The sequence below is a fragment of the Diceros bicornis genome, chromosome 13, assembly GCF_020826845.1.
Source record: "Diceros bicornis minor isolate mBicDic1 chromosome 13, mDicBic1.mat.cur, whole genome shotgun sequence".
In the NCBI taxonomy this organism is placed as follows: domain Eukaryota; kingdom Metazoa; phylum Chordata; class Mammalia; order Perissodactyla; family Rhinocerotidae; genus Diceros; species Diceros bicornis.
The window spans coordinates 54,253,273-54,278,683 of NC_080752.1; the positions used below are offsets into that span (position 1 = coordinate 54,253,273).

The 25,411-nt window shown below is 40.3% G+C and overlaps 1 protein-coding gene across 11 annotated transcripts in view; it reads left to right on the plus strand.

Moving 5' to 3' along the window:
* The first annotated feature begins 1,253 nt into the window (after window positions 1–1,253).
* NFYC (nuclear transcription factor Y subunit gamma) overlaps window positions 1,254–25,411 on the plus strand; it is a 63,965-nt gene continuing 39,807 nt past the window's right edge. For 3 of the 11 annotated variants that reach the window (XM_058553812.1, XM_058553824.1, XM_058553823.1), the window contains exon 1: window positions 1,861–1,936. In XM_058553812.1, coding sequence (XP_058409795.1) covers window positions 1,891–1,936 — 46 coding nt within the window. In that variant the 5' untranslated portion in view covers window positions 1,861–1,890. The other 8 variants (XM_058553814.1, XM_058553815.1, XM_058553818.1 and 5 more) reach the window with 8 other exon arrangements.

A 25,411-nucleotide genomic window follows, 5' to 3' on the forward strand; every position in this document is an offset into this window, starting at 1 on the left:
GTTTTTAATTTTTTATGCCATTTCTATGTCTGAAAATGTCATCATTATCACTAACTTCTTTATGACACTTTTGCAATTTACAAAGCACTCTTCCTTACACTATTTCATTCAATCTCCCCGATACTCCCAGGAGGTAGGAATTAGATCATTTTACAAATGAAGAAATTGAGACTCAGTGAAGTCAGGTGTCTTACAGCTAGTTAGGTTTCATGCATTCATTCATCAAATATTTATTGAGTACCTGAAGTGAGATTTACTAAGGTTGGATTTGCAAACAATTCTCCTGAATTCAAGTCAAGGGTTTATTCCACTATTCTCAACGACTTTATCACCAGGGTCATAAACTCAAAGGACGGAAACAATAGTGTGTTGCTTTTATTGGACCCCTTCAACACAAGTCTCAGAAAGGCTCCAAGGTCATTTGTAAACTTCAAGGTGACCACCAGCAGGAGCAGTCTCATTTCCCTCTGTTTGCTACTTAATGCACTGTTTCACTGTAGATAATTCCATTCAATACATATTTGATGACTTTATCTACGGGTTTCGGAGCTATTCAAATTGAGTTTTCACACTTACTAGCTGTGGGACCTTGATCAAGTTACCTAACCCTTTTGAACTTCAGTTTTCTCATTCGTAAAACAGAAATAATACTAATGCCTTTGGACTAAGTGGTTGCGGAGATTAAAGAAAGTATGAGAAGATGTAATGCTCATTGTAGCTGTGGTTTCTAATTGTCTTTGATGAAGTTTTTAACTCTGCATTCAAATGAGAAAAACAATGTCTATGTCGACATAAGGTTACAAGCTGACCATTCTTGGGAAGTGCTGTTCTTCATCCTGGAGTATATAATTTTACAGTTTTGGTGTTAAATTCCCTCTTTTATGGTATTGGTAGCTATCTTAACGGCGCACTTAATCTGGCATCCCCACGTCGTCCTTCCTCCCCCAGCTCTTTCCTCCCAAACTAAAAAAAGAAAATAAAAACTACTTATTCCCTAAAAATCAAGCGTGCGCAGCACAGCAGATTCACAGGGAGAGAACGCCCAGTGGAGGTCACCAGGCAACGCCTCCGGATCCCCTACAAGGGGGCGGCGCCAGAAGGCTCTCAGATCTCATTCCGCCTCACCATGTCGTCCCCCTTTCCCAATTCTCGCGAGACTTCAAGCAACTTAGCTTCTGCGCATTACAAGATACTGGGAGTCGAGGCGCCAAGGGAGAGGGAGGGGGAGGGGGAGGGGGAGGGGACGGGGGAGACGGTACAAACGGCGTGGCCGCCATCTTGTTTGTACCCCCGCTTCGCGCGCGCTCCGTTCTCCGTGACGCACGATTCCCCCTCCCTTCCGCCGTGCCCAGGCCTCTGCATTGCTCCACTCCGCAGGAGCAGTCCTGCTCTTCCCTGACTCCTGAGCAGAGGCATGTGAGTGTGCGGGAGCGTCTGCGGGAGGGAGGGTGAGCGGTGAGTGGCGGCGGCGGCGGCGGGGGGAGGGGCAGCGCTTCCCGCCGTCGGCGGAGACCTCACTTCCCTCGCACGGCCGCTGCTGTAGTTCGGTCCGGTCTGCCCGCCGCCATGTTGTATTGTCGCCCGGCCCTCCGCTCTTGCTGCCGCCGCGCTCGTGGGGTCCGTGCGCCTCGTCGGCCCGGCCCGCGGGCTTTCTCCCATTGGCGGAAGGCGACGGCGGGGGGGCTCGCTCGTGATTGGTCGATGGCGGGGAGGCCGCGGACCTGGCACCTTATTGGTCGCGCTGTCTCCGGCCTGGGGGGTGATGAAGGAATCCGAGGCTGCGGGGATTCGCGCGTCTTGGGCTCGGACTGCGGGGTGATGACCCCCTGCGGCTCAGCAGTTGAGTGGAGGCTGAGGACGAGCCTGGAGGCCTTAGTGGGAAAGAGGGTGATGGTCTGGCAGGTACTTCGGAGGTATCCTGTGCATGGCCGGAGTGGTAGACACTCTTAATTCCAGAGGTACTCTCCTTGGAACATGAGGGGTCCAGGATAGGGGCGTGCAAGCCCCAAAAGTCCTAGGCTTGGAAACACTGAAACCCGAGTTACGGGCTGAGAGGGTCTTAGAGATCCAGGGATGCTAGGCTTGGAGTGTAACAGGATTTGGGAGTGACTCTGATGTCCATGGAGGGCAGGTCTGGGGGCATGGTATAGCATCAGTGTCCTAGGGACATATCTGAACGATGAGATCAGATCAGGGGTTCTGCTAGAGAGTGCCAGCATTGAAACACTGAGGTTTTGGTGGAGCCCTGGAGTCCAAATTTACCGGATCTGGGATGTGGTGTGAGGAGGAAGTAAACAGACTCAGGCTAAGGGAGGGATGCTGTTGGACAGGTGTGCCCTGTCTTAATAACTGAATCCCAAACCAGGAGGCGTAGCATTAAGTAGTGACAGAACTGTAGGAGTGAGAAAGTACGAAGCATTTTGGGGAACATTTTCAGATTTGGGAGTTATATTGAGAGCAATTATAGATTATTGAGTCTCAGGACCATGCAGCTAGTTTTGAGATGTTCTGTATGAGTTCTGCTCTAGGAAGGATACAGGTCAGGGCTGAGTTTCCAAAGCTACGCTTTCTAGCAAAGCAAATATTAGATACTTGGCAAATATTTGTTGAATGCATATTGTTAGGTTCCTCTTTAGTGAAAGAGAGCTTGACAGAGATTCTGGATCTTGGCTCATTTATTTCCTTTTATATGTGCCTAAAAAATACACTCAGTCTCTTATGTACTTAATTTTTTTTTTTAGTTAAGCAGCCCAGAACGAAAATAATCTAGTGCATAGTTTCTTGCATCTTGTCTTAAGTAACAGGACTTGTCAACACTTTCTGGTTCATGTTTCAAAAAGCTTTTGTTCTAATCTAGAGTTGTTAGAGTCAGCTTGTTGGGGGTACATTCCTTTTTCCATTGAATTGTAATGACTTGGTTTGTTCTATCTTTGCTCCTCTCAAGGTTTGAAGATCATGGAAATACATTTATGTTAAACTGCTATGTTTTCCTAATTTGTGTTTCCTTGTCTGTATTAGGTGGTCCTTTCTAGCTTTAGGTAGATGTTACACTTCCGTTTTTATACTAATTTCAAGAAACTCCTGTGGTTTTCAAATTTGGTTAGTTCTATGTGAATGCAACTACATTTTCGAGAGAAGGGGAAAGTAGTATAGGAAGATTCTGATGTCTTGGGGCACATTTAATATCACATTCCTGTTACGTAGGCATTATCCCCATATTGCAGATGAGAAAATTGAGATCAGAGAGAGGTTAAGTAGCTTGTCCAGTGTCACTCAGTAGTTGAGCTGAGATTCAAATACTAGTTGCCTGATGCCAAAGCCTGTAGTTGTATGTGCTGCATCATGCTATCAACATAAACTGGACTAGTTGAACTCCAAGATAGTTTTGTATTTCAAAGTGGATCATCTTTCTTTGATTTCTGGTTGTTAAGAGTGTATTGAGTGGGAGAATATAATTAGTAAGAATTTGTTGTACTGTTTCAAAGATTCAGACCACAGAATGGTAACCATATGGAATATAGGTTCTTCAACTAGGTATTTAAATCATATTCCTTGGTTTCTATTGTGAAGGGAAAGATTTACAAAGTAAACTGCTGGAGTTTTCCTGAACTCAGGTAGATAATGGGGAAAAACACATACAGAAAGTTTAAGAATCTGCATTCTTTAAAAACTAGGCTTCGGAATATTGGGGACATAGTCTTTCTATATATGGAAGTGATTAATGCTAAGCAGTGAGGAACTACCAAGTGCATAGTGTCAAGAGCTCACTAGGGAGCTTTTTCGAACATCACCACTTCTTTAGGATGTTTGTCTGCAAACACTGGGACCTATCCAAAGCCTAGTGCCTTCTTCCAACCGTGGGCTCATGATTCTAGGATATGCTTATCCTGGATGATGTGTAAAATTAAAACTGGATACAACAAAATATTTGCAATTCCAATTTTGCGTGGAAACCTTTAAATCAGGTTTCAGGGGAAGACTAGTAAATTGGAAGTCTTAATTGCTTTGTGTATTGAAATGATTAGGTGAGAGTCTCCTCCCTTTTATTTGCAATTACATTGCAGTGTGAAAGAGTAAGAATCAAAAGTATGAGGGGAATTTGGGCTTGCCATGCATTTTGTACATTGGTCATCTCAGCTTCGTTTGGCTTAGTCATGAAGTTAACCAAATGTGAAGAATGTAACGGCATCCATTACTTAGTTTCTTTTTTAGTAAGTCGAGACAAGGTTACAAAAACAATTATATGCATACCTCTTTTTTATTCAGCAAGCATTTCTTGACTACTTGCTCTTCAGTACCAGTGGCCACCATCATTCTCCTTAGACCCATGGCCACTTGCTGGGCCTTGTTATCATCTGGAATTGACAAATCTGGAACTCCCAGCAGGTCTGGATAGGTCTGAGTTTATATTAAAAACTTGTGAACATCAGCTTTGTCTTTTAAGCAGAAGTCATGCCAGTGCTCTATACTTTACAGACTGTGTCTATGTCATCTTAATTAATCTTTATAACAGATAATTCTGTTATCTCATTTATGCTTACACTGTTTTCCATTTGTTCAAAACTGATTCATTGTACTAGAAGATACAAGGTTTCTTATCCCCATTTACAGAGAAATGGGGGCAGTGAAATTAGGGGCCATGCTAGGTGTCTCTTTAGGCAATTTTGAAATTCACATGTCTTATCTTTTAGTTCAGAGATACTGAGCCACTAAAGATCTGTGAATCAAACTAAGGAATAATATCATAGTTACTATCCTTTATTGAGTGCTTATACTGTACCAGCTAGGGTATAAATGTATTATATAAATTATCCTCACACAGTAGGAGGTAGATACTATTACCACCTGCATTTTTACCTGTGAGGAAACTGAAGAGTTAAGTAATTTGCTCAAGGTCACATAGCCAGTAAGGGGCAGAGCCCAGATTCAAACATAGGTCTGTAACTCTTAATTCTTAACACAATTTGTGGAGCCCTTACTCTTAAACACTGTGTTCTCTTGACACCATAGAATATTATGAGAAAAGAAAAATCCTTGCATCTTAGCTCAGAAAGTGACCTTCAGTTCCTTTAGGCTTGTCCTTTGTACTGAGGCCCTAGAGTGTGATGACCTTGACAAGGTCACTTAACGACGCAAGGGCAGAGCCAAGTCTAGCCAGATCACTGGATTCCCAGACCAGTGCTCATTCCACTGGACAGCATTGCCTCTCTTGTGGAAGCATTGACTTGATAGCAGAGATGACTTTAAGGTACCTTTTGTGTTTTGACAAATTTGCCTCATTCACAGGAGGGAGAATGGCAGAGGACATTATTAGGGTCACAAATGACCTTCTTGAAGTTCATTCCAGCCTCAGGCATACCACCTAGGAAGAACATTCCTTAGCCAGCAAGTTGTTCTTTTCCATTCTATTTCTTGTACTCAAAGCAAACTGAGTTATCTGATGTCTTACAGTCTCTCTTTTCATTTTGTTTATGCAGTTTTTCATGCATGCACTGTGACTAGTTAGGAAGGCTACAAGGTCATTTTAGTATTTTCCAACAGAGACTCAAAGCACCTAACATAATTTAAGTAGATTAATTGTAGGAGGAAATGGATTTAAAATACTTTGGGCAAAAGGTACCTTTGGAAGGGGCGCTGACGTTGGAGTCAGACCTGGGAAAGAACTCTGTCTCTGCAATGCATTTACCCTCTGTGTAAGCTGGGGGTCAGATTCTTAACCTGTCTGAGCCTTAGTTTCTTCCTTTGTGAAGTAGTGGTAATAATACCTATCTTATAGAGTGATTGTGAAAAATGAGTACAATAGCATATGGTTGGTGCCTGTCACTGAGTGGGCCTTAATAAATGAGACAGCATATCACTTTCTTTTTAGAGCAGCATAAAATCTGTCCTGACAGCCAGTTAGAGCTTCCCTGGTGAGGAGGCCTTTTGTAATTATCTGCTCTGTGAGGTAAAGTAAGCTTTCTACATGGGGGAGCAACCACTTGACATGAAAGAAATAACCTAATTTAGTTGTGCTCTTGTGGTTTAGGAGCTGATTTACAGTGGACCAGTGTGAGGTCAGTATTACTTACGAATGCACAAAGTGTTAGAGTCAGTTGTTTCAGGGTTGGGTTGTCTCCTGATTGCCTCTGTTAATCCTGAGGTTCCAAGTGGTAATGATTCTGATGAGATAAAAACTTCTTCATATTTGCCAAATAGCAGTGATTATTGATATCATGACAACTAGTTTTATCATTCTGTCCAGAAAGAGATTTGTATTATAGTCATTTAAAATTTTTGCTAATTGTAGAAATTGTCAGTTGAGTGGGACTGTCAGTTTGGTTTGTAGTCACCTGGGTAACGTTTGCTTTGAAGTAGGCAAGAAGACAACATTGTGGAATGGTTCCGGACAAAATCTTTCTGCCTGCAGAAATTTTTGCTAGGTTGCAAAATTTGCTGCATCCTTCCCACACTTCTCCATGTTTTATCAGTGATGTACCTGATAGCAAGGAGGCAACACCTGTCCTCATTTTCAGCATGGGACTTGTATTTTCCATTTTGGTTTAAGTTCTTGCTTGTCGCAGGCAGATTACTTCTAAATTCAGTGTGCTTTCTTTTATATGGTGAGAGCTTTCTAATGGATAAACTTCAGGTGCAGTTGAGAGAGAGAGAACTAGTCTAACCTTTGCAATTGAATGCTTCTAGTAGAATAGGTTTAAATTAAAGGTTCAACTCTCCATGTCCAAGGTATATAAGGTGTCCTATTTAAATGAATACCCTTCATTTAAAATCAACAGTATGTCATTGTAAATCAGATTCAAGAATTATTCTTAAATACATTCATGGATATGAGCAGTGCTTCAATAAATGCTTCAGTGACTCATAGGAAATGATAAAGGAGTATAGGATATTTTGTATCATGTCACTGCCTTAAATCTATTAGAGTTACTGAAGGTTGTCACAGTCCCTAATTACTGTTAACCCTGTCCTCAGGAACTGCAAATTGTCCAGTGATCTATATGAACTGGGATTCTTTCCCAGTATTAAGAAAATATATCTCGGGGCTGGCCCCGTGGCTTAGCGGTTAAGTGCGCGCGCTCTGCTGCTGGCGGCCCAGGGTTCGGATCCCGGGCGTGCACCGACGCACCGCTTCTCCGGCCATGCTGAGGCTGCGTCCCACATACAGCAACTAGAAGGATGTGCAGCTATGACATACAACTATCTACTGGGGCTTTGGGGGAAAAAATAAATGAAATTATAAAAAAAAATTAAAAAAAAAAAGAAAATATATCTCTTTACCAGTGGCATGATCTGTCCATTTAAAAGAGAAAAGAGAAAGTATGTGCTATCTGCACTGTTGAGCATATTTGTCATTTTTACCTGTCTTAAATTATTACTGTACCCTGAAGGTCAGTAGCTTAGAATTTGCTCATTATCAAATAACAAAGTTGGGGCCTTTTTAAGAAGCAAATCATACTTGGTTGGCAATAATTTGGGAGGCAGAGGGTTGCTATTTATGGTGATATTGAATGTCATTTTCAGTAGGACTAAATTAAAAAGGGAAAAACCATAGTGTGTGTAAAACTCCAACCTTTGGAAGGTGGTCAGAATAGAGTTGCCTGTAGTCTTCTTTTCATTCCACTAAAATTTGTAAGTTGGCTTACAGCAGCATTTCCCAAGCTGTTTCATTGAACATTAGTTCTTATACAATACTAATAAGTGTTCTCTGGGGATGAGAAAAGAATCTGACAAAATAATGGCCAAAGTGAAATGCATCTCTATACTGCAGAATTAATATTCAGAGTCTTTGTGCTCATGTGCCTTATGACCCTTCAAGAGAAAGGGTACATTATGCAGTGTTTCTCGAACTTATTTAGCTGTGGATCCCTGTTTGTAAGAACACCTAATAAGCATTTCATGTTATGACTAGTGTGTAGTGGAGCCCAGTTGAGCAGTTCTGATATAGAGAGTTTCTGAATAAAAAATGAATCCTTTTGTATAAGACAGCTTGGCCAGTAATGGGAAAGGACTTTTCTGGGAACATATATTTCTCCAACTTAACATAGACTCTTAGTGATTTTAAAGGTCATCTAATCCCATTGCCAATAACAATAACAATAATAGCAGCTACTATTTTTTGGAGCATTTGCTGTTTATTAGGCACAGTGTTGTTATTCTGCATGCATTATTCACCACTGGTTTTAATGATTTTTTATCTTCTTAATATTTCCCATTCATCTACTTTTTAACATCTCCACTACTACCTTTTTCAGTGACTAGATTACTGCAGTGTCTTATTTTTCCTGTTGTCTGTCTAGAGCGCTGCCATTCTTCTACCATGTCCCTTTCTCCATACTGTACCCAAAATGATCTTTTAAAAGGGTAATTCTGTGTGCCAGTCCCATGCTTAAAACTCTTCAGTGGCTCACCATTCTCCTCAGAATAAAGGTCTAGATTCTTAGCCTTGTCCAGCCCTGTTTACTTTTCTAACTTTAATTCTAGCCTCTTGCCTCTGGGCTGCTGCCATTCCAAACTATAGCCCTTCCAGAAATGTAATGCTTTCTCTCAGCTCCAGGCCTTGGCACGTGTAGTTTGCTTATCTGTCTCAGTAGGTTTCTATTCTTCTTAGCATTTTAAATCTCCTGAGAAGCCTTCTGTGATCAGCCTGCAACTGAGTTAGGCCCTGGGTCAGGTGCTCTGCTTATGTTCTTTTTCTTTTTTTTTTTTAAAGGTTTTTTTTAGTTCATCTATGGTTATGGTTCCAATTTTTTTTTTTTAATTTTATTTATTTATTTTTTTCCCCCAAATCCCCAGCAGATAGTTGTATGTTATAGCTGCACATCCTTCTAGTTGCTGTAAGTGGGACGCGGCCTCAGCATGGCTGGAGAAGCAGTGTGTCGGTTCGCGCCTGGGGTCCGAACCAGGGGCCAGCAGCGGAGTGCGTTCACCTAACCGCTAAGCCACGGGGCCGGCCCTGCTTATGTTCTATACTATGCATTTGTCTCTCTTGTAACTCTTAACACATAGTACTATGTCTATTTTAATTTTCCTGTTATAATAGACTTTAATCTCCTTGAGGACAGGGACTGTGTCTTGTTGAAGATCCCTAGATCTTAGTTAGCACAGTGCCTACACATATAAGTATTTATCGAATGAATGAAAGTATCCTAAATCCTTACAACCTTGCAAAATGTGTTACAGTTTAGGAAATTGGCCTCAGTGGGGTTAAGTAACTAGCCAGAGGTTACTCAGCTAAAAAGAGGTGAGGAGGGAATAGAATCTAAATCTGTTTAGTTGCAAAGACTGGGCTTTTCTTTTCTTTTTTTTTTTTGAGAAAGATTGGCCCTGAACTAACATCTGTTCCCAATCTTCCTCTTTTTTTTTTTTTCTCCCTACAGCCCCAGTACATAGTTGTATATCCTAGTTGTAGGTCCTTCTAGTTCCTCTGTGTGGGACCTCGCCTCAGCATGGCTTGATGAGTGGTGAGTAGGTCTGCGCCCAGGATCCAACCAGCGAACCCCGCCGAAGCGCAACGTGCAAACTTAACCGCTGCGCCACTGGGCCGGCCCCAAGACTGAGCTTGTTTTCCCTGCTTTTTCACGTGGCTACTCTTTTTCATCTTATCTTCACATCTTCCTTTCAAGTGTTCAAACAGCCTATGCTAAAACCCCATCCATAGCAGCTTGTGGCATCTTTGGACAGCTCTGAGAGCTGAAATAGGTCCCTCTTAGAATAGTTTTCCATCCATTGGTCTTAATTTATGCTTTGGAGAATATAATTTATTTTTTAAAAACAAATAATTCAGAATTTATAATCCACTTAAGGTCTCATTTATTAGTTTACTGTATTCATTTATTGAGCAAGCATTTACTGAGCACCAGCGCTATTCTTATGATGTTATCATTGCTCAAAATGTTTCTGGGACTTCTTTGGGAATTATCTTCAGAACTTCTGTCAGATTCTTTTGAAAATACGTCAACATACTTTTTTGTAAACCTTGAAGGTGGATATAATTTGGGAAATAGCTAATAGTTGTTCAGGACCAAGTCAGATGAAAGATATGGGTCAGAAGTTAAAATCAAGCAGCTCTCAGTTTTCTTTGATCTGCTTATAATTTTTAAAAAATTTGAACTAGTATTGAAAATGGAAAGATTTAACATTAAAACCATCCGGTTTCCATTTTGTTTTGTTTTAATTAGACAAAGTGATACTATTTATGAAGCTGTTGCAGTTCTGGAAGAGATAATGAGGGTAGTTGTACAAGGAATGGGCTTAATGGATGTTCTCTGCAATGCTATTTATAATATTTTAAAATTGAAGACATTGAAATTATTCATTAATATAGAACTGATTAAAAATTTGTGGTACATCCATGCAGTGGAATATAATTCAATTATTATAAATGATATATATTTGATATGGAAAATTACTCACATTTATTTAAGTGAAAAAAATTACAAAACAGTTTGTATAGTGTTGTCTAATAATGGGGGGACTAAGCCTCGTTTCTCATTTACATAACAAAAATTTCTGAAAGTATATAACCCAAAATACTAATAGTGCTTGATTCTGCATGGTTGGATTAAAAGTGTTCTTAAAATAATACTTTGGGGCTGGCGCTGTGGTGTAGTGGTTAAGTTTGGTGTGCTCTGCTTCAGCGGCCTGGGTTTGGATCCCAGGTGCGGACCCACAACACTTATCAGCCTTGCTGTGGCAGCAACCCACATACAAAATAGAGGAAGATGGGCACAGATGTTAGTTCAGTGCCACTCTTCCTCAAGCAAAAAGAGGAAGATTGGCAACAGGTGTTAGCTCAGAGCCAGTCTTCCTCACCAAAAAAAAACCTGTTCTAGCATCAACTTTTTGTGTCCAGGATCTGGCTTTTGCTTCTTTTATTGAATCTGAAGCTTTTAGTGCAGCAGCCCAGTATTCCTCCATGGCCCTTGTCAGGGGAGCTGAGTACTGTAGTAGATGTCTCTTTAGATGGGACATGCACTCTCCAGTTTTCCTCAATCCCCACTACTCTCTGTTATTTCATTGACACCATGGCTAAGGTTGGGTTTGATTTCTAGCTCTACTAGCACTGGAGATGTAATGTGGGTATAAATAAAACACAGTCGCTGCCTTCAAGAAGTCCTTCTCTGGTAATAGAGATAGGGTAAAAGGTAATTATGATATGTGACAAGTGCTGTAGTCAAGTATATATTTAGATATTAATTGAGCACCTACCACGTGATAGGTATTAATGCTAAGTGCTTTCACTTACCTCATTTAAGCCTCAGCACTCCTGTGAGTTGGTGTTATTTTTTCCATTTTATACGTGAAGCATTGAGCTCAGAGATGATTAAGTAACTTGGCCAAGGTCTTACAGCTACTAAGTAGGTAGCTATGATTCAAAATCAATTTTCTGACCAAGAGCATCACTTCCCACCCTGCTGCCTTTGAGAACATTAAAGCTTGAACCATGTAATCAGAGGCACTGATTTTGTCTCGTGATCTGGGAGTTTTTTAGGGCAAGACGATGCAGTTGTCTGGTGTAGAGGACTGCTGAGATCCAGGACCAGGGAAGAATGTGAGTTGGAATCCCAGAGATCCCATGAGGCTCTTAGTTCACAGTAATGACAGGCTAGTGAAGGGAAAGCTATAGTAAGTGAGTGGATCAGGCTGCCAAATGGAAATTCCAGGATAATTTGAATTCTCTTCCCACTAATGACCTGAATTCTACTAAGGTGACTGTTGATGAGAAATGGGGGTTGAAGTGTTTTTCTTGTAAACTGCCAAGAACTAATAAAAACTATGCCAGAGACCTTCACAGAGTATCAAGGGACACATTTGGTTTAATCTGGTACATCAAAAGCAGAGTCGAAGAGTAGGCTTTTGGAACAATAACCAGACCTCGGCCAGGATTGGTGGTGAAAGCCCTGGTTTTCTGGCATAAAAACTGGGGAAGATTTTTAGTAGCAGCTGGTAGTCCTCCCACACTGCCCTTTATGGCTCAGGAGTTGCTTTCTGCAGGGTTGCAGGGTATACTGGGGATAGAAGAGAGACATTCCTTCATAGTAGCTTTAGGGCCTTAAGGAGATAGGCCTCTCTGAACGTTAACCCCCGTGTAAAACAGGCATTTGGATTGGATGACTTATAGCACTTTGCATTTTTTCAGTGCTTATTCAGGCACAGTACAATATACTTTACATATGTTAGCTCGTTTAATCCTTATAGTGGCTCTGTGATATGGATGGTGATAGCCGTATATTACAGATGAGGAAACTGAGGCTCAGGGTTAGTCCAGTGTCGTACAGTTAAAAAACAGAGGAGTCAGAATTTGAAACTAGCTCTGCCTGACTCCCAAGTGCTTAGTCATTTTGCCATAGTGACACTAATTAAGTGGTGTGAACATGTTCTCCCTATTCCTCTGCCTCCCTCCCCTCAATTGAGCTTCCTTGCAGCTGACTTGACCCCCACTGTTGGGGGTGAAGGGAAGCTCTAGTGTGGATAAGGCACACAACTGGCCTATTGGCCTTCTGCCTTCTCTTTCCAGGCTGGTAGCTGTTCAGAATCTGTGATCTGGGCCGGCCCCGTGGCTTAGCTGTTAAGTGCGCGTGCTCCGCTGCTGGCGGCCCGGGTTCGGATCCCGGGCGCGCTCTGACACACCGCTTCTCCGGCCATGCTGAGGCCGCATCCCACGTACAGCAACTAGAAGGATGTGCAGCTATGACATACAACTATCTACTGGGGCTTTGGGGGGGGGAAATAATAAATAAATAAAATCTTAAAAAAAAAAAAAGAATCTGTGATCTAAACTTTTGGGAAAAGAACTATAGTACCTGCAACTCTGTAGCTTCAGGAATCGCCCCACAATGCACCCTGTTGCACTCTGTTAGCATAACTAAACTCTTATTTAGATGCCATAGTGAAATTGCCGTGCAATCCCTTTGTACTTTAATGTATACTGTTTTTAATGATTTAGTTGTTAATTGTTTCAAGTCCTTATAAATTATAAATGTGACTTGCTGCTGGTTAAATGTTCCTAATAGTTTGGTTATAAAATTGGTATCAACTTATAGGGTGCTGTTTTGTCAAATACTTAGTTAGCTAGGTCTCTAACCAACAGATCAAATTCAACATTAGTCAAATTTCTAAATTTTAAATGAATAAAGTTGGATGTAGTGGTTATGCTATCTGTACATAAATGTGACACCTAAGAATTTCCTTGGATGTGTCCTGAGGTGCTCCATGTCTTGGTAAGCAGTGTGGTGCAGTGGAAAGAGTACTACCCTAGGTGGGACCTGAGTTTGCATCCTAGATGTATGGCTAGGGGTCAGTTGTTAACTTCTCTGAACCTCACTCCTTCTCACATGTAAAAGGGGATAGTGAGGAATACAAGGGTAAAGTCGGTAACGTACCTAGCACAGAACCTGGCACTAATTGGTGTTCAGAAATTATTTCATTTCACTGTGGGAAATGAGTAGAATGCATGTAGAGAAATTAGTATGGCAAAGTGATCAGACAGACCACTTTGCTTCTGTTTCAGGGCTCTGCCGAATCTCTGCATATGCCCACAATGACCTCTCATGTAAGATCAACCGAGGTATTTCTAGAAAAGATCTCATCTACCTGGCAAAACAGTTGTTTTCCTTAGTCCTGGGATACTTAGCTTTGATGGGAGGAAGCAGATCTAAGGAGATTATTAAAGGCCTCAGGTAATAGTGAGGTGTTTCTATTTGAATATTTTGTTTAAAAAAATTAAATAAAAGAAAAAATAGGGACATGTTAACTGATTTTCACCATATTAGGAGGCTCCCTTAAAACATAAATAGTTGGGCCTAAAATCCATAAGCAAATCTTCGACCACCACTGGTAAACTTCAGCACCCCAGAATGTCTTCAGTAACGACAGTACTTACAATGTCTCTCCTGAGGTCAGCCCTGCTGCTTATTCTTGAAAATATGGTAGAAAAGTTTATCCTCTATGATAGCACAACTCTGTAATATTAAAAGCTAATCAGTAACATTTTGTGACCATCCTAAATAAATTAGTTAATCCATCAAACTATAATGTGCTTTAAATAATAATATAGGCGCTGATGTTCTATCTTTGCCAGTTTTTTTTCCCTTTGTCATTGTATTTTCATTTTGGGTTCCTGGTAGACTCTTTGGAAATGCCAGTGTCCCTATCACTAACTTCATATATTACCCCAGAATTTTCCTATTTAGATTAATTTGTTTCAAAATAAAGTAATTTGCTTTGGTACTAATATGTGCTTTTAAAATTGCCATGAATGTAATGACAGATGCCTTTTTAGAAATCCTGCAAACTATCGTATGGCCATTGGTATCACTCTTTGTTACTGTTATAAAGAAGCTGCATTTTCTTTGGAGCCATTGGATTAAGTCACCCAGTTTTCTTTTTCTTCTGCTGCTAAAGCTCAACAGAAAACTGAAGATAGTTAAGTCATACAACTTTCAAACCTTGTGCACATTGCTTCTTTGGTTTACTGCCATAGGATACTGTAGCAATATCTTACAGACATCTTTGATGGCCAATCAGAAGCAGTTAAATTACCTTAAATTTTTTAAATGGAACTCTGACAGCCAATAAGAAATCCTTTGGGTGGGAACTCTAACAGCCTTTTCACATGATTTTAAGAACAATTCTAAATTTGCAGTATCCTCTGTTTTGGAAGCACATGTGGCCCTAGTGCATCTGCTGTGTGCATTTGCCAGGCATTTCCAAGGCTTAAGTTTCTCATAGTTCGAAGTCTGGATCTGACCCCTGTTCTGCTTCTCAAGGTAACTTTAAAACAGGAAGTGTACAAAGGAGATAACTGATGACGTGAACAACCAATCATGGCTTTGTGTTCTTAGCCCTAAAGCCGCTCAGCCAATGGGACCACTCTGGAGGCAAGGTTTGGTGTCAAATAGCATGCTAGATTGAATGCCTTTGACTGTTAAAGTGGAAGGAGGCTGCAGGGTTTCATTGGAGCCTCGGAGTTTTTCACTGAGGCAGGGGTCAGCTGAAAGACAAAGAAAAATGGCGAATAGTTTGGTGGGGGGTGGGAGGACAGCTGTTCGGGTTTTCTCTGGAGTGGACATTCCAGACTCAGGTTTCTGCATCTCCTGCTGCCTTTTGTTTCCTCCGTTCTTTTGGGGGGGAGGGATAGGAGTGACTTAAATTCTCCCTGTCCATGGAGATATAAATAACTACATGTAAAATTAATGCAGTTCTCGGTAAGTTTAATTCTTTGTTTTGTGTTAAAATGGTAGAAACTGTTTAGCTTCAGAGAGTGTAGACAAGTTGCACTGTTTCAGAAAATGGCCACTTTACATTCCATGCATACCTTTTGGTGCACCTAGAATACCTTGCTCTGTTTAGATTTTGCATGCCCTTCAACTAGGATTTCTTTTGCTAGTTGAGTTTCGACAAGATCAGGTACATGAGAAAGGCTAATCATTTTTTAGGGGCACACAGAAGCAAAGCACTTTCTCTTTGCATTGGGTAAACTTAACTGTTTTCCAAATAATTTTCCTTTGTTCAAGTGCACTGAAGCTTTCCTACAGAATAAGCTGAATTGTTGTAAGACTTTTTCTATTTCCATGCACTTTGTTGACATCTGTGTTTTCAGAGGTAGAAGCAACACTGTTGCTGTTCTAAATTTGTGTGAAAATAGGATTTGCACTGATGGAGGTTCTAATGGTGAAGGCCCACATGCCAATGTGAAATTCTCCCATAACTTTCTTGATTTACCTGCCTGCTTCTAGATTCTGATAAGTACCAATTAATTAAGTAACAATCTTTGTTTTAAAATGCACATTTTAGGTTAGAATGCTGGTTAGGAAATACTTCTCCATTATATTGGCAGTGACAAGAGCAAATCTTTCTCTACCAATTTCACACATTTTGTCAGGCGTTGATTTGATTCTTTAAAATGATGTGAACAAAATGCTTTTCGTTTTCTGTATGAAATATTTGAAATCTTAATTTACCTGCAATTTGTGAATAGGAAAGTTAAGAGGACAGGCACTCTTATCTTTTGCCCTTGATGTTTTTTCCTCTTTAGGGATATGAAGCTAATGCAGGTTGCTAATGTGTAAGCAGCCAGTTCTTATGAATAATGAAATCTACTACCTCATGGACTAAGATCTGTAATACACTTGATTTTAAAAAGCAATTATTTGTTTTCTTTTTATTTGCAAATATGGAATGAAGGTCATTGGAACATTTCTGCAGCAGACTCAGTGTGGAGCAGTGAGCCAGCAGCCCTCAGTCGCTGGGTAGGGAAAAGGAGCAGGCCCTATTAGAGGAAAAGTTTGGAGGGTGCTGATTTGCCTTTCCCTCGCTTCCCTCGCTTCCCTTTGAGTAAAGGATTTACCTGAGAGCATGATAGGGGTTTAGATTTTGGGCTGTTCGAATTGGAGTGGTATAGCCAAGTTGCTAGATGCAGGCCTCTGTCGTTGCTCGCAAAAGTGACCTTGAAAAACTGCCGGAAAGATTGAAGGACGAAGTTTGTTTATACAGATTTGGACTGAAAAAGCTCTATTTGAGATGAAAAGAGACTGTACTTCTGATGTTCAAGTTGAGTGGTTAGTAGGAATATGTTCTAGATTCAGATTAGGAGTTGTCAAGCAGTAAGACAATAGGACTGCATTCATTCTCTCTCCCACTCTTCTCTGTTCCCTCCCCCCAGCAAAAAAATTCTGAATCCTTTTGGTATGATAGTTTAGTGAACTGCCTAACAGATTCAGAATTCCTTGCACACTACCTTGTCTTCTGTGTAATCTAAAGGGTTCTTAGTGAAGAATGGTATTTAAGGAGTTCAAAGTAGTTATGTTTGTGAAACTTCTTTTGGAGAATTGGAGTGCTTATGGTAAGAAAACAGTCATTCTGGGTAGTTAAGTCCTAAGGGAAAGGAGTATGTGTTAAGGATTACATTTTAACAGATAATTATTCTAATTTAAATTTATTTTTTACAAGTCATTGATTTATATATTATCAGTTGCTCCAGGTTTTATATATGATTTAAAAAATAGTTGTAGATACTGAATGACCCTATTGGCCATGGGAGAAGGCCTGGAGCAGGGGAGGCAGAAGGTAAGTGGGGCACAGTATGAGGCCTAGATAAAACTCTTCATATGAAGAACTTTGTGGATTTAGCTTCTTGGAAAGATATCTAGCCACTACCTCTAGCCTGGGTTCTTAACCTTTTTAGGGTCATGGACTCTGAGAATCTGACCCACTACCTGGAAAAATGCACATAGGCGTGCCTATGCAGAACTGCTGGTGACTAAGATATTTTCCAGTATATGTCGAATGGTGTTTAATGATCTCGTTTAACACTTTAGCCAGATAAATGTTTCCCAGAGAAATGAAGAAAACTGTACTTCCATAAGGAGCAAAGACCTTCTAGAGCTAACTATAACTTAGACTGGGGGTGTGTGTGGGTGGGGGAGACAGGTGGGGTTTGAGAGTTGGGCATTCATTTACTCTGATTACAGTTTTTGAGGCAGCATGGTGCAGTAGCAAAAGCAGGGCATTGAAAGTCAGGAGACCTGTATTCAGGTCCCACTCAGCTATCACCAGCTTTGTGAGCTTGGACAAGTCAGCCATTTAGTGTCAGCTTCCTCACATGTAAAAATGGGACCTAAAAATAGCGCCTTCCTATTTAGTGGTGAGTCTCAAATGAGATCATGTATGTCAAAGTGCTTTGCAAATTTCGAACTGCTGCATAAATATTAGTTGTTACTAATCTAGACTGTTAGGGGGTTAAATACTTAGGAAGATAGTTGTGGCATCAAAGAAAAAAATGCCAGTGTTTTAATATGTTTACAAAGGAGTTTGTTTAAACCCGACACGTCTCTTTTTAAACTGGTTCCACATGCCTTCACTTGCATATTCCTGTTTATGCTGACATGACCCTATGCAATGCACACATTGAGACCATCAAACTCTCCCTTACCAAGATTCCTATGAAAGAATTTTAACCCCTTTGTCAAAAATTAAGGGCCTCTCAGAATAAGATGAAATGGGAATGCTGATTTTTTAAAAACCCTTATTAGATTTAGGAACCTCTCAGAATAAAATCTGGAAATCTATTCTGATTGGACACTAAGATTTGCATTATAATGCAAGTAAGTTGTAATAGTTGCAGATGTTTACCAAGCAGAGGTTACATCTTTAGTTTGTGCACCAAATATTTATAAAGTACACCGGAGCCGTTTTTTTTGTTTGCTTTGTGGTCATATGATCTCCTTTCTGTCAGTTTTAAGCCTGGGAGGTAGTTACAGCTTGCAAAGTAGTAGCAAGCAAGCAACTGTTGGGATGAAGACTTTTTTAAAAAAAATAATTGGTCTCTCATCAAAACAAACACTAGCATAAATTTCGCACAGTTGATACCTACTCTGAGATACATTTCCAAGATAAATGATGGAAACTCATGGGGATTTCTTTTCCACCCGTTTTACATGCCTGTTGTCATCTATTTTCAGGACTTTTTTTTTTGTCCCCCTTCCCTGGGGTGGGGTAGATATTTTGTGATCTATTTGATTTCCTGTCCTATTAAGTCCTTCCTCTCAGGCATGGTCAGTCAGCATTGATGTCTGCCTCCTTTCTGTGCGTTGCAAAAATCATATTCAGACAGAATAAGTTTTGGCAAAATTGCCATTGGCCTCTCCAAATAAAATTCCAGTTCCAGGGATGTGTATGTTTGAAAACAGCGATCATGGTCACTGTGGACTCTGTGTTCCTAAAACAAGATGAGATCTCAGTTTAAAGAAGCTATATACTTTTGTGGAGGCTTCAGTAACCCAAAAAGCATTCTGTTTTTTTTTTGTGAGGAAGATCAGCCCTGAGCTAACATCTGCCAATCCTCCTCTTTTTGCTGAGGAAGACTGGCCCTGGGCTAACATCCATGCCTGTCTTCCTCTACTTTATATGGGAGGCTGCCACGGCCTGGCGTGACAAGTGGTGCATCGGTGCATGCCCGGGATCCAAACCGGCGAACCCCGGGCCGCCGCAGCAGAGCGCGCACACTTAACTGCTTGCGCCACCGGGCTGGCCCCCGAAAAAGCATTCTTAAAGCTAATCACTTATACATGGGCTTCTTCATGAATGAAGTTATTTTTGCATATCTCTATCCCCAATAATAAATGCATACAAAGTTTGTGTACTCTTAAGTTAGGCTGATGGAAATTATTTAGGGATGGTCTAGTTCCCTTCTTATAAAGTGGGGAAGTTGAGGCCCAGAGAGGTTAGGTGCCCCAGTCTTTCAGCTTTTTAATGACTGGCCTATGCAAGTTCAGAGATTCAACTCCCACTCAGTTCATTCCGTGTTCCTTTTATTCCTCTAGGTTGTTTTTACTTATTATTTTTCATATTTCTCTTCCTTTTGGTCCATCTGTGCAGGTTTGCTATTTGAACACAGAAGGAACAGAGAAAAAATGGGCCATGGAAAAGGTTCAGAAGTCTCCACGTGGAGTCTGTTAGTTAGAAAGTCTGCTGTGGCAGCAGACTTACCATCCCTTTTGGGATCTGAAGATCTGTTGCCTCAGCCAGTTGCTTATTCAGAAAGCTGAGAATCAGCTGGGAAGCTAATGGTGCCCACCTGGCTGAGGTGTCCCAGAGAGCTGGGTTACTTTTATACATGCAAGGAAGTAAACTAAGGTATGCAAATACAACCTTCGTGCCACTTAGTTGTTTCTTTTTTTGTTTTGTTTTGTCTTTTTTGTTAACACACCTCAAGAACAAGCTAATTCCCAAACAAGTTTGGGCCTGGTTCTTCAAGTGAGTCCTTAAGCCAACCTGTATTTAATAAACCAAGATCCCAGGATCATTTTAAGGCATTTGACAAGACTGAAATAGAAATCATTGTCTATATACTCCCAAAATAGTGTTTTAACTATGCCAACTTTGCTCTTGACCATCAGCAAAGTGGTATTGTGTGTCTGCACGTGTGTGTTTGAGTAGTTGGGGATTTGGTTTTTGTTCTTATTTTGCATATTCTCTGATAGACTAAAATCTACTGGAGACCTTTTCTCTTTTGTAGTTGGATTTCTTTTCATCACCTTCATATATTTGAACAAAAGTTATAGTTTATTGAAAGAAGGAGCGCTGGAATGATGTAACTTACGTAATATTTAAGTCCTGAGGTATACTGTGACTGAAAATCAAAATAGACACAGCTGGATAGTATCTACCTCATGTCTGCATTTCCCAGAAGCTTGATTTGCTTTTTAATCTGTTCTTTCTGCTACCTCACTATTGGGCCCAGCTCTATAGAACTTGTCAGATTCTGTTTGTATTATCACCATTATCTTCCCGTCTCTCACCTTGGCATCCCAAAGCAAGACCTCATTGTTCAATAATTGACCAAAAATTTTTCTCTATTTGGGGTTTTTACTGTAAATTAAGTTACAGTTCTGTACCCTGCAGTGAAAAAGAGCAGTTGAAGGGTAAGAAATGAAGGTAAATTCCAGTGTAAAGGCAGAAGTGAAGGAAAAAAAACACCTAGTAAATGTTTAACTTTCAAGTGGCATAACATAGCTTGTGACCTTGTGTTCCTTAGTTCAAAGGAAGAAAGGAGACTAAAATAACCAAAGCAAATAGCAGTGCTGATTCACTTGGTTATCCTTTTTTTGGGAAGTACTATCATTTTGTTCTGTCTCCATAGTTTCAATTACATAGAAAACTAAAGGGAAGACCTGCTTGACTGGGAATATCCAGATGAAATGAATTTTTCCTTTAACCACTTAGGCTATGTAGTTCTTACCTTTGAGAAAATACTAAAGTTGGATGCTTTACACTTCCTTTCACTAATTCACCATGCATGCATGCATGCCTTTCACGTGGTGATTTAAAAAATGTATACAAATACAATTTTACTCCAGAATCTAAATCTGGTAAGGGAGACAGATGATGCATATCAAGTATATGAAACTGTTATGGAAAGTACAAGCAAAGGACACAGAATTCAGAGGAGGGCAGACCTTTACTTTTGGCTTAGGAATGAAGGAAGGCAGTTTAACTGGGCGTTGAACTCAGGGAGGTAGGGACAAGGGCATTCCAGGCATGGAGAACAGGAGGAGCAAGGTCGTGATTCAAACAGTGCAGCCTGGCCTGAAGAAAGCAGTAAATGGTCCAGTCTGCTTAGAGCATAAGGAGATGAGTTAGGGACAGGAGGGAGTGGCGAAAGAAAGAAGTCTAGAGAAGTAAGTTATGGTCAGATGTTGGAGGGCCTTGACTGCCAAGCTAAGAAATTTGAATTGTCTCTGCTTTACATTGGTGAACCATTGAAGATTTTGGGTAATAGGTTGATGTAGCATTATCAGAGCTGTGCTTTTATATAAGACTTATTAAACATCATTGTGTAGAAATGAGAAGAATTTGAGAATACATTAGAAATAGTGAACAGTGCAGTGAGTTTACCTACTAGATTCACATTACTTACAGGATTGTTAGGAGGGTTGACAGAGATAGCAATGTAAAGGGCTTAGAAGCATACCCGGCACATGGCACTAAGTGAGTATTAGCTATTATCATGATCATTATTTTTATTATTATTCATGGAGGTGATGAGGGCCTGAACAGAGGTAGAGGCAGTATGAAGCAAGATGAACATTGTTGGACACTCTTATTACAGAATTTAGCAGTTGGTTAGAATTGAAGAACAGAGTGTCCAGGGTGACTCTGAGATTTCAAGCCTGGGTGACTGGAGGATAGAAACAGAAGAGTTAGAAGGATCAAGCTTGGGGAAAGAGGAAGATAGATGTGATTTTGGCGGATAGATGGAGTTTGGAGTTCTGGGCGGCTTTCTAGTTGGAGATGTCCAGCAGGCAGCTATACATGTAGGCCTGGAGCTTTGGAGAAATGTGAGAATTGGTAATGTATATTTAGAATTTAAGCTCATAGAGATTATAGCTGAACCTGGGGAATGGATGTGAGAGAAGCAAGAGAGAGAATGGACAGAAGGACCAGAAGAATAAAGCTTCATTCATGTTAAAGATGGAGACACAGAAAAGTTGAGACATCTAGAAAGGAGCATGGAGGAGTCTTCTAGGTCAGTGTTCTCTAAGCTGTTTTGATTGCACACCCCTATTATCTGAGCGTGCAGCTCCCATATGTGAATTAGTATTCTTCACTCTAAAAAGTCACGTGTTAATTTTTTAAATGTTAGTTTAGTTAAAACTAAAGAATATCTATAACTTCCCTTACCCAGGCATGCATAACAAAGTAAAGGTGTCGCTGCTAGCCCACATTTTTCTCAGGATACTTAGACAGCATGTGTGATACACAATCTTGTGACAAGTTAAACTGAGTGAGGGCATCAGTATCAGCCCATAGGTTAAATGTTCAGAAAGCTAATACTAACATTTTCTGGTTGTGCTTTGACATGTGCAAGATTAGAAGTACTGCCCTAGAATCTGATGGCTGTCACTTGTTCTGAAAATGTACGAATGTTTTCTTGAAATGTTATTCAGTAGTTCCTTGAGATTAGTTATATATATGTTTATGTATGTATGTTGTGTATATATATAACCTTAAGCTTTCTTATTTAAACTTTTACACATCTTATTTAAACTTGCACACGTCTCCATCTTGTGCAAAGACTAGAGATTTTTTTTCTGAGTTGCATTGGGCTTAATCTTACTAATGTTAGCTTTGTAAAATCTCAAATGGCAGCATTCTGCATGAAGCCAAACATGTACACATGTAGGAATTGTCAGCATTTGCTTAGCAAGTAATTTATAGCCATATGATTATGATAACACTGATGAGCAACACACAATAAATTACGGGGAATAGCATAGGCTCATCTATAGCAGAAAAATTATAAGGCACTTATATTTAGTTTCTAGGCTAGGTATGTTGTAATTATCCTCAATCTAAAATAAAGGCAATAAGAAAGTTTTCACTAGAGAAATAATGGTAAATTTCCAGCCATCTTAGCTGGTTATTTATATCCTGAACTCCATGATTATTTCTCTCCTGATAATTAACTGGCCAAATGCCCATGAAGCTGCCCTTAAAGGTAGTTAAGCAATGGAATCGTATATGATGTTTATATAAAGCATAGTACTTTATAGTTAATGGAGTAATTTTATATTTAGTCTCTCACTTGGTATTTACCTAAAGTAGGTAGGACAGAGGATTATTATCCCCATTTGGTGGGTGAGGAAAGAAGAGGCAGAGCCTAGTGATACAAGCCCTGTGCTCTTTGCACTATAACTTGTTACTGTATATGAGAAACAAGCTGTAGCTGTCTCCATCTTATGGGACTAATTCCTCCTCCCACCTCCCTTTTTCCTTTGTTTGCTCTTCCTTCAAAAGGCACAGATTTAAAAAAATTGGGAATTTTCCCAGAGTTCTTACATAATCTTACATTATAGGACTGAACAAGTTGATCATAAAAAGAGAAATATAGAGTCAAATTGACTTATTTTTTGAGTTTTTATCAAACAAGATAGGTGAACACAGCCACCTTTCTTTTCAGAACAAAGCATAGTGTAGATAGATACTATATGAGTGCTACCAGTGTGTTAGGAAGTTGTCTTTTGTGAATCCTAAATTCACTAAGGTCAGATAAGTAGTTGAACTTTTTCCAAATAGATATGAGGGTAGAGTTGTGTTATGTATTCTGTGGTGTGCCTTAGCTGTGCAAATGCACACTTTGTGGTATATATTGGGTACCTCCTAGGTTTGGGTTCTTATCTTAAACCACAGAGATTGGTATTTTTAGATGTCATAGTGTTCTTAAATAATCAGTTGCTTTATATTTCCTAGCTGTGATTTATAGTCCTTGCTTTACCCCTAATGAGGTAGTTACAACAAAAGAATTCTGATTTCTTGGACTGATGGCTGCATAATTAAAATAACATTGTCATCATGTTCACAATGTAGCAATAGCTATAATTTTGAAACACTGCATAGAATTTAGCCAGATGATTCCTCCTGTAAATGTGCAGCTATGGAAACATCTCCAACAAGGGGACTAGACTAAGGCTATTCCTCTAAACTATAGTGAAAGGATAGTGACTTCCCATCACCAGGCCCCCAGTGAGTGAACTTGATCTTCCAGATCTTTTCATCGCCACTCTTGGTTGGTGACCACATATCCCCAAGTCCTAGTCCTTGTGTTCAACTACAGCTTTAACAAACTTGAAAACCTTACACTTTCCACTTTGAAATGTGTAAGAATCTGGCATCTTGGCATTTTAGAGTACTTTTTCCAGGAGAATGATCAGGAAAACTAAAGGTAAAAGGGCTTGATGGATTTATGTTCCAGGCTGAGAATACCCATAGGTTCTTAAGTTTTTGGTCCTCTATTGAGTTATCAATTCTAAAGAGGTAGGAGAGCATGCGGTGACAGAGCACAGAACTGAGAATCAGGGCATATGGGTTTTAGTTCCACCTCTGGCAGATGGTTGCCCTGTGACCCAAGGCAAGTCCCTCAGTCTGTCTGGATCGAGTATCTTTATCTGTCAGAAGGGAATATTAGTACCTGTGCTGTGTTTGTAGTGAAAAACAAATAAGATAATGTAAAGAAAGCTACTGTAATTTACAAGGTGTAAGGCGTGTACAAATGTAAGGGATTAGCATAACCATCTCAGTTGCTTTGCACTCTTTGAAGTTGTCTTTACATCTCAGTTCCTGGCAGCTGTATACATGGAGGTGGGGGATTTAGGGTTTGATTGGCTTGGAGGATTTGTTTTTTCTCATTCCCTGTCTCTCTCTCTCTCTCCCCCCCCCCTCCTCCGCTCCCTCCCTCCCCCCCCATCAGGGATGAAAGACAGTAAGCAGAGGGCAGAATTCAGTGTATCTGTGAATCAGCAGAAGCCATACAGCCAAATCAATACAGCCAAGCTCATATTGACATTCTTATAACACCCTCCAGGTTTTTAATTGGGAATTCTCTGCCCAAACTCCCCTCCTCACCCCTCAGTTTTTAGATGGATTAACTCACCAGCACAATATCCCATTTTCCAGTGGAGTCTATGATTAGATAATTGTCTACATTTGTGCTACATTTTCTAAAGTAGAACAAGTTTCTCTCCATCCCTACTCTTTTTTGACTTTTCCATTGGATTACTGCTCAAAGGTGTTTGCACAGCTGAGCACAGGTACTTAAGAAGGGATTTCCCCTTAGGCACATTGCAAAGAAAAGAACCCAGAGTGAGGCCAAAGGTACTTGGGGTCTTAAAATTGACCCCAATTTTTGAGGTCAATTTTAAGGAGGAGCTTGAGGAGCTTGTGTTTGTTCATTCAATAGATGTGTGTTGAATCCCCACTATGTCCAAGGCATGTTTCCCTTGAGGATGTGCCAGAAACAAAGACAGTTACATAAGAACTGGGGAAAAAATAAGAGCATGGAAATTTTAAGTTTAAGAAATAATGTGCCTTGGGCCGGCCCCGTGGCTTAGCGGTTAAGTGCGCACGCTCCGCT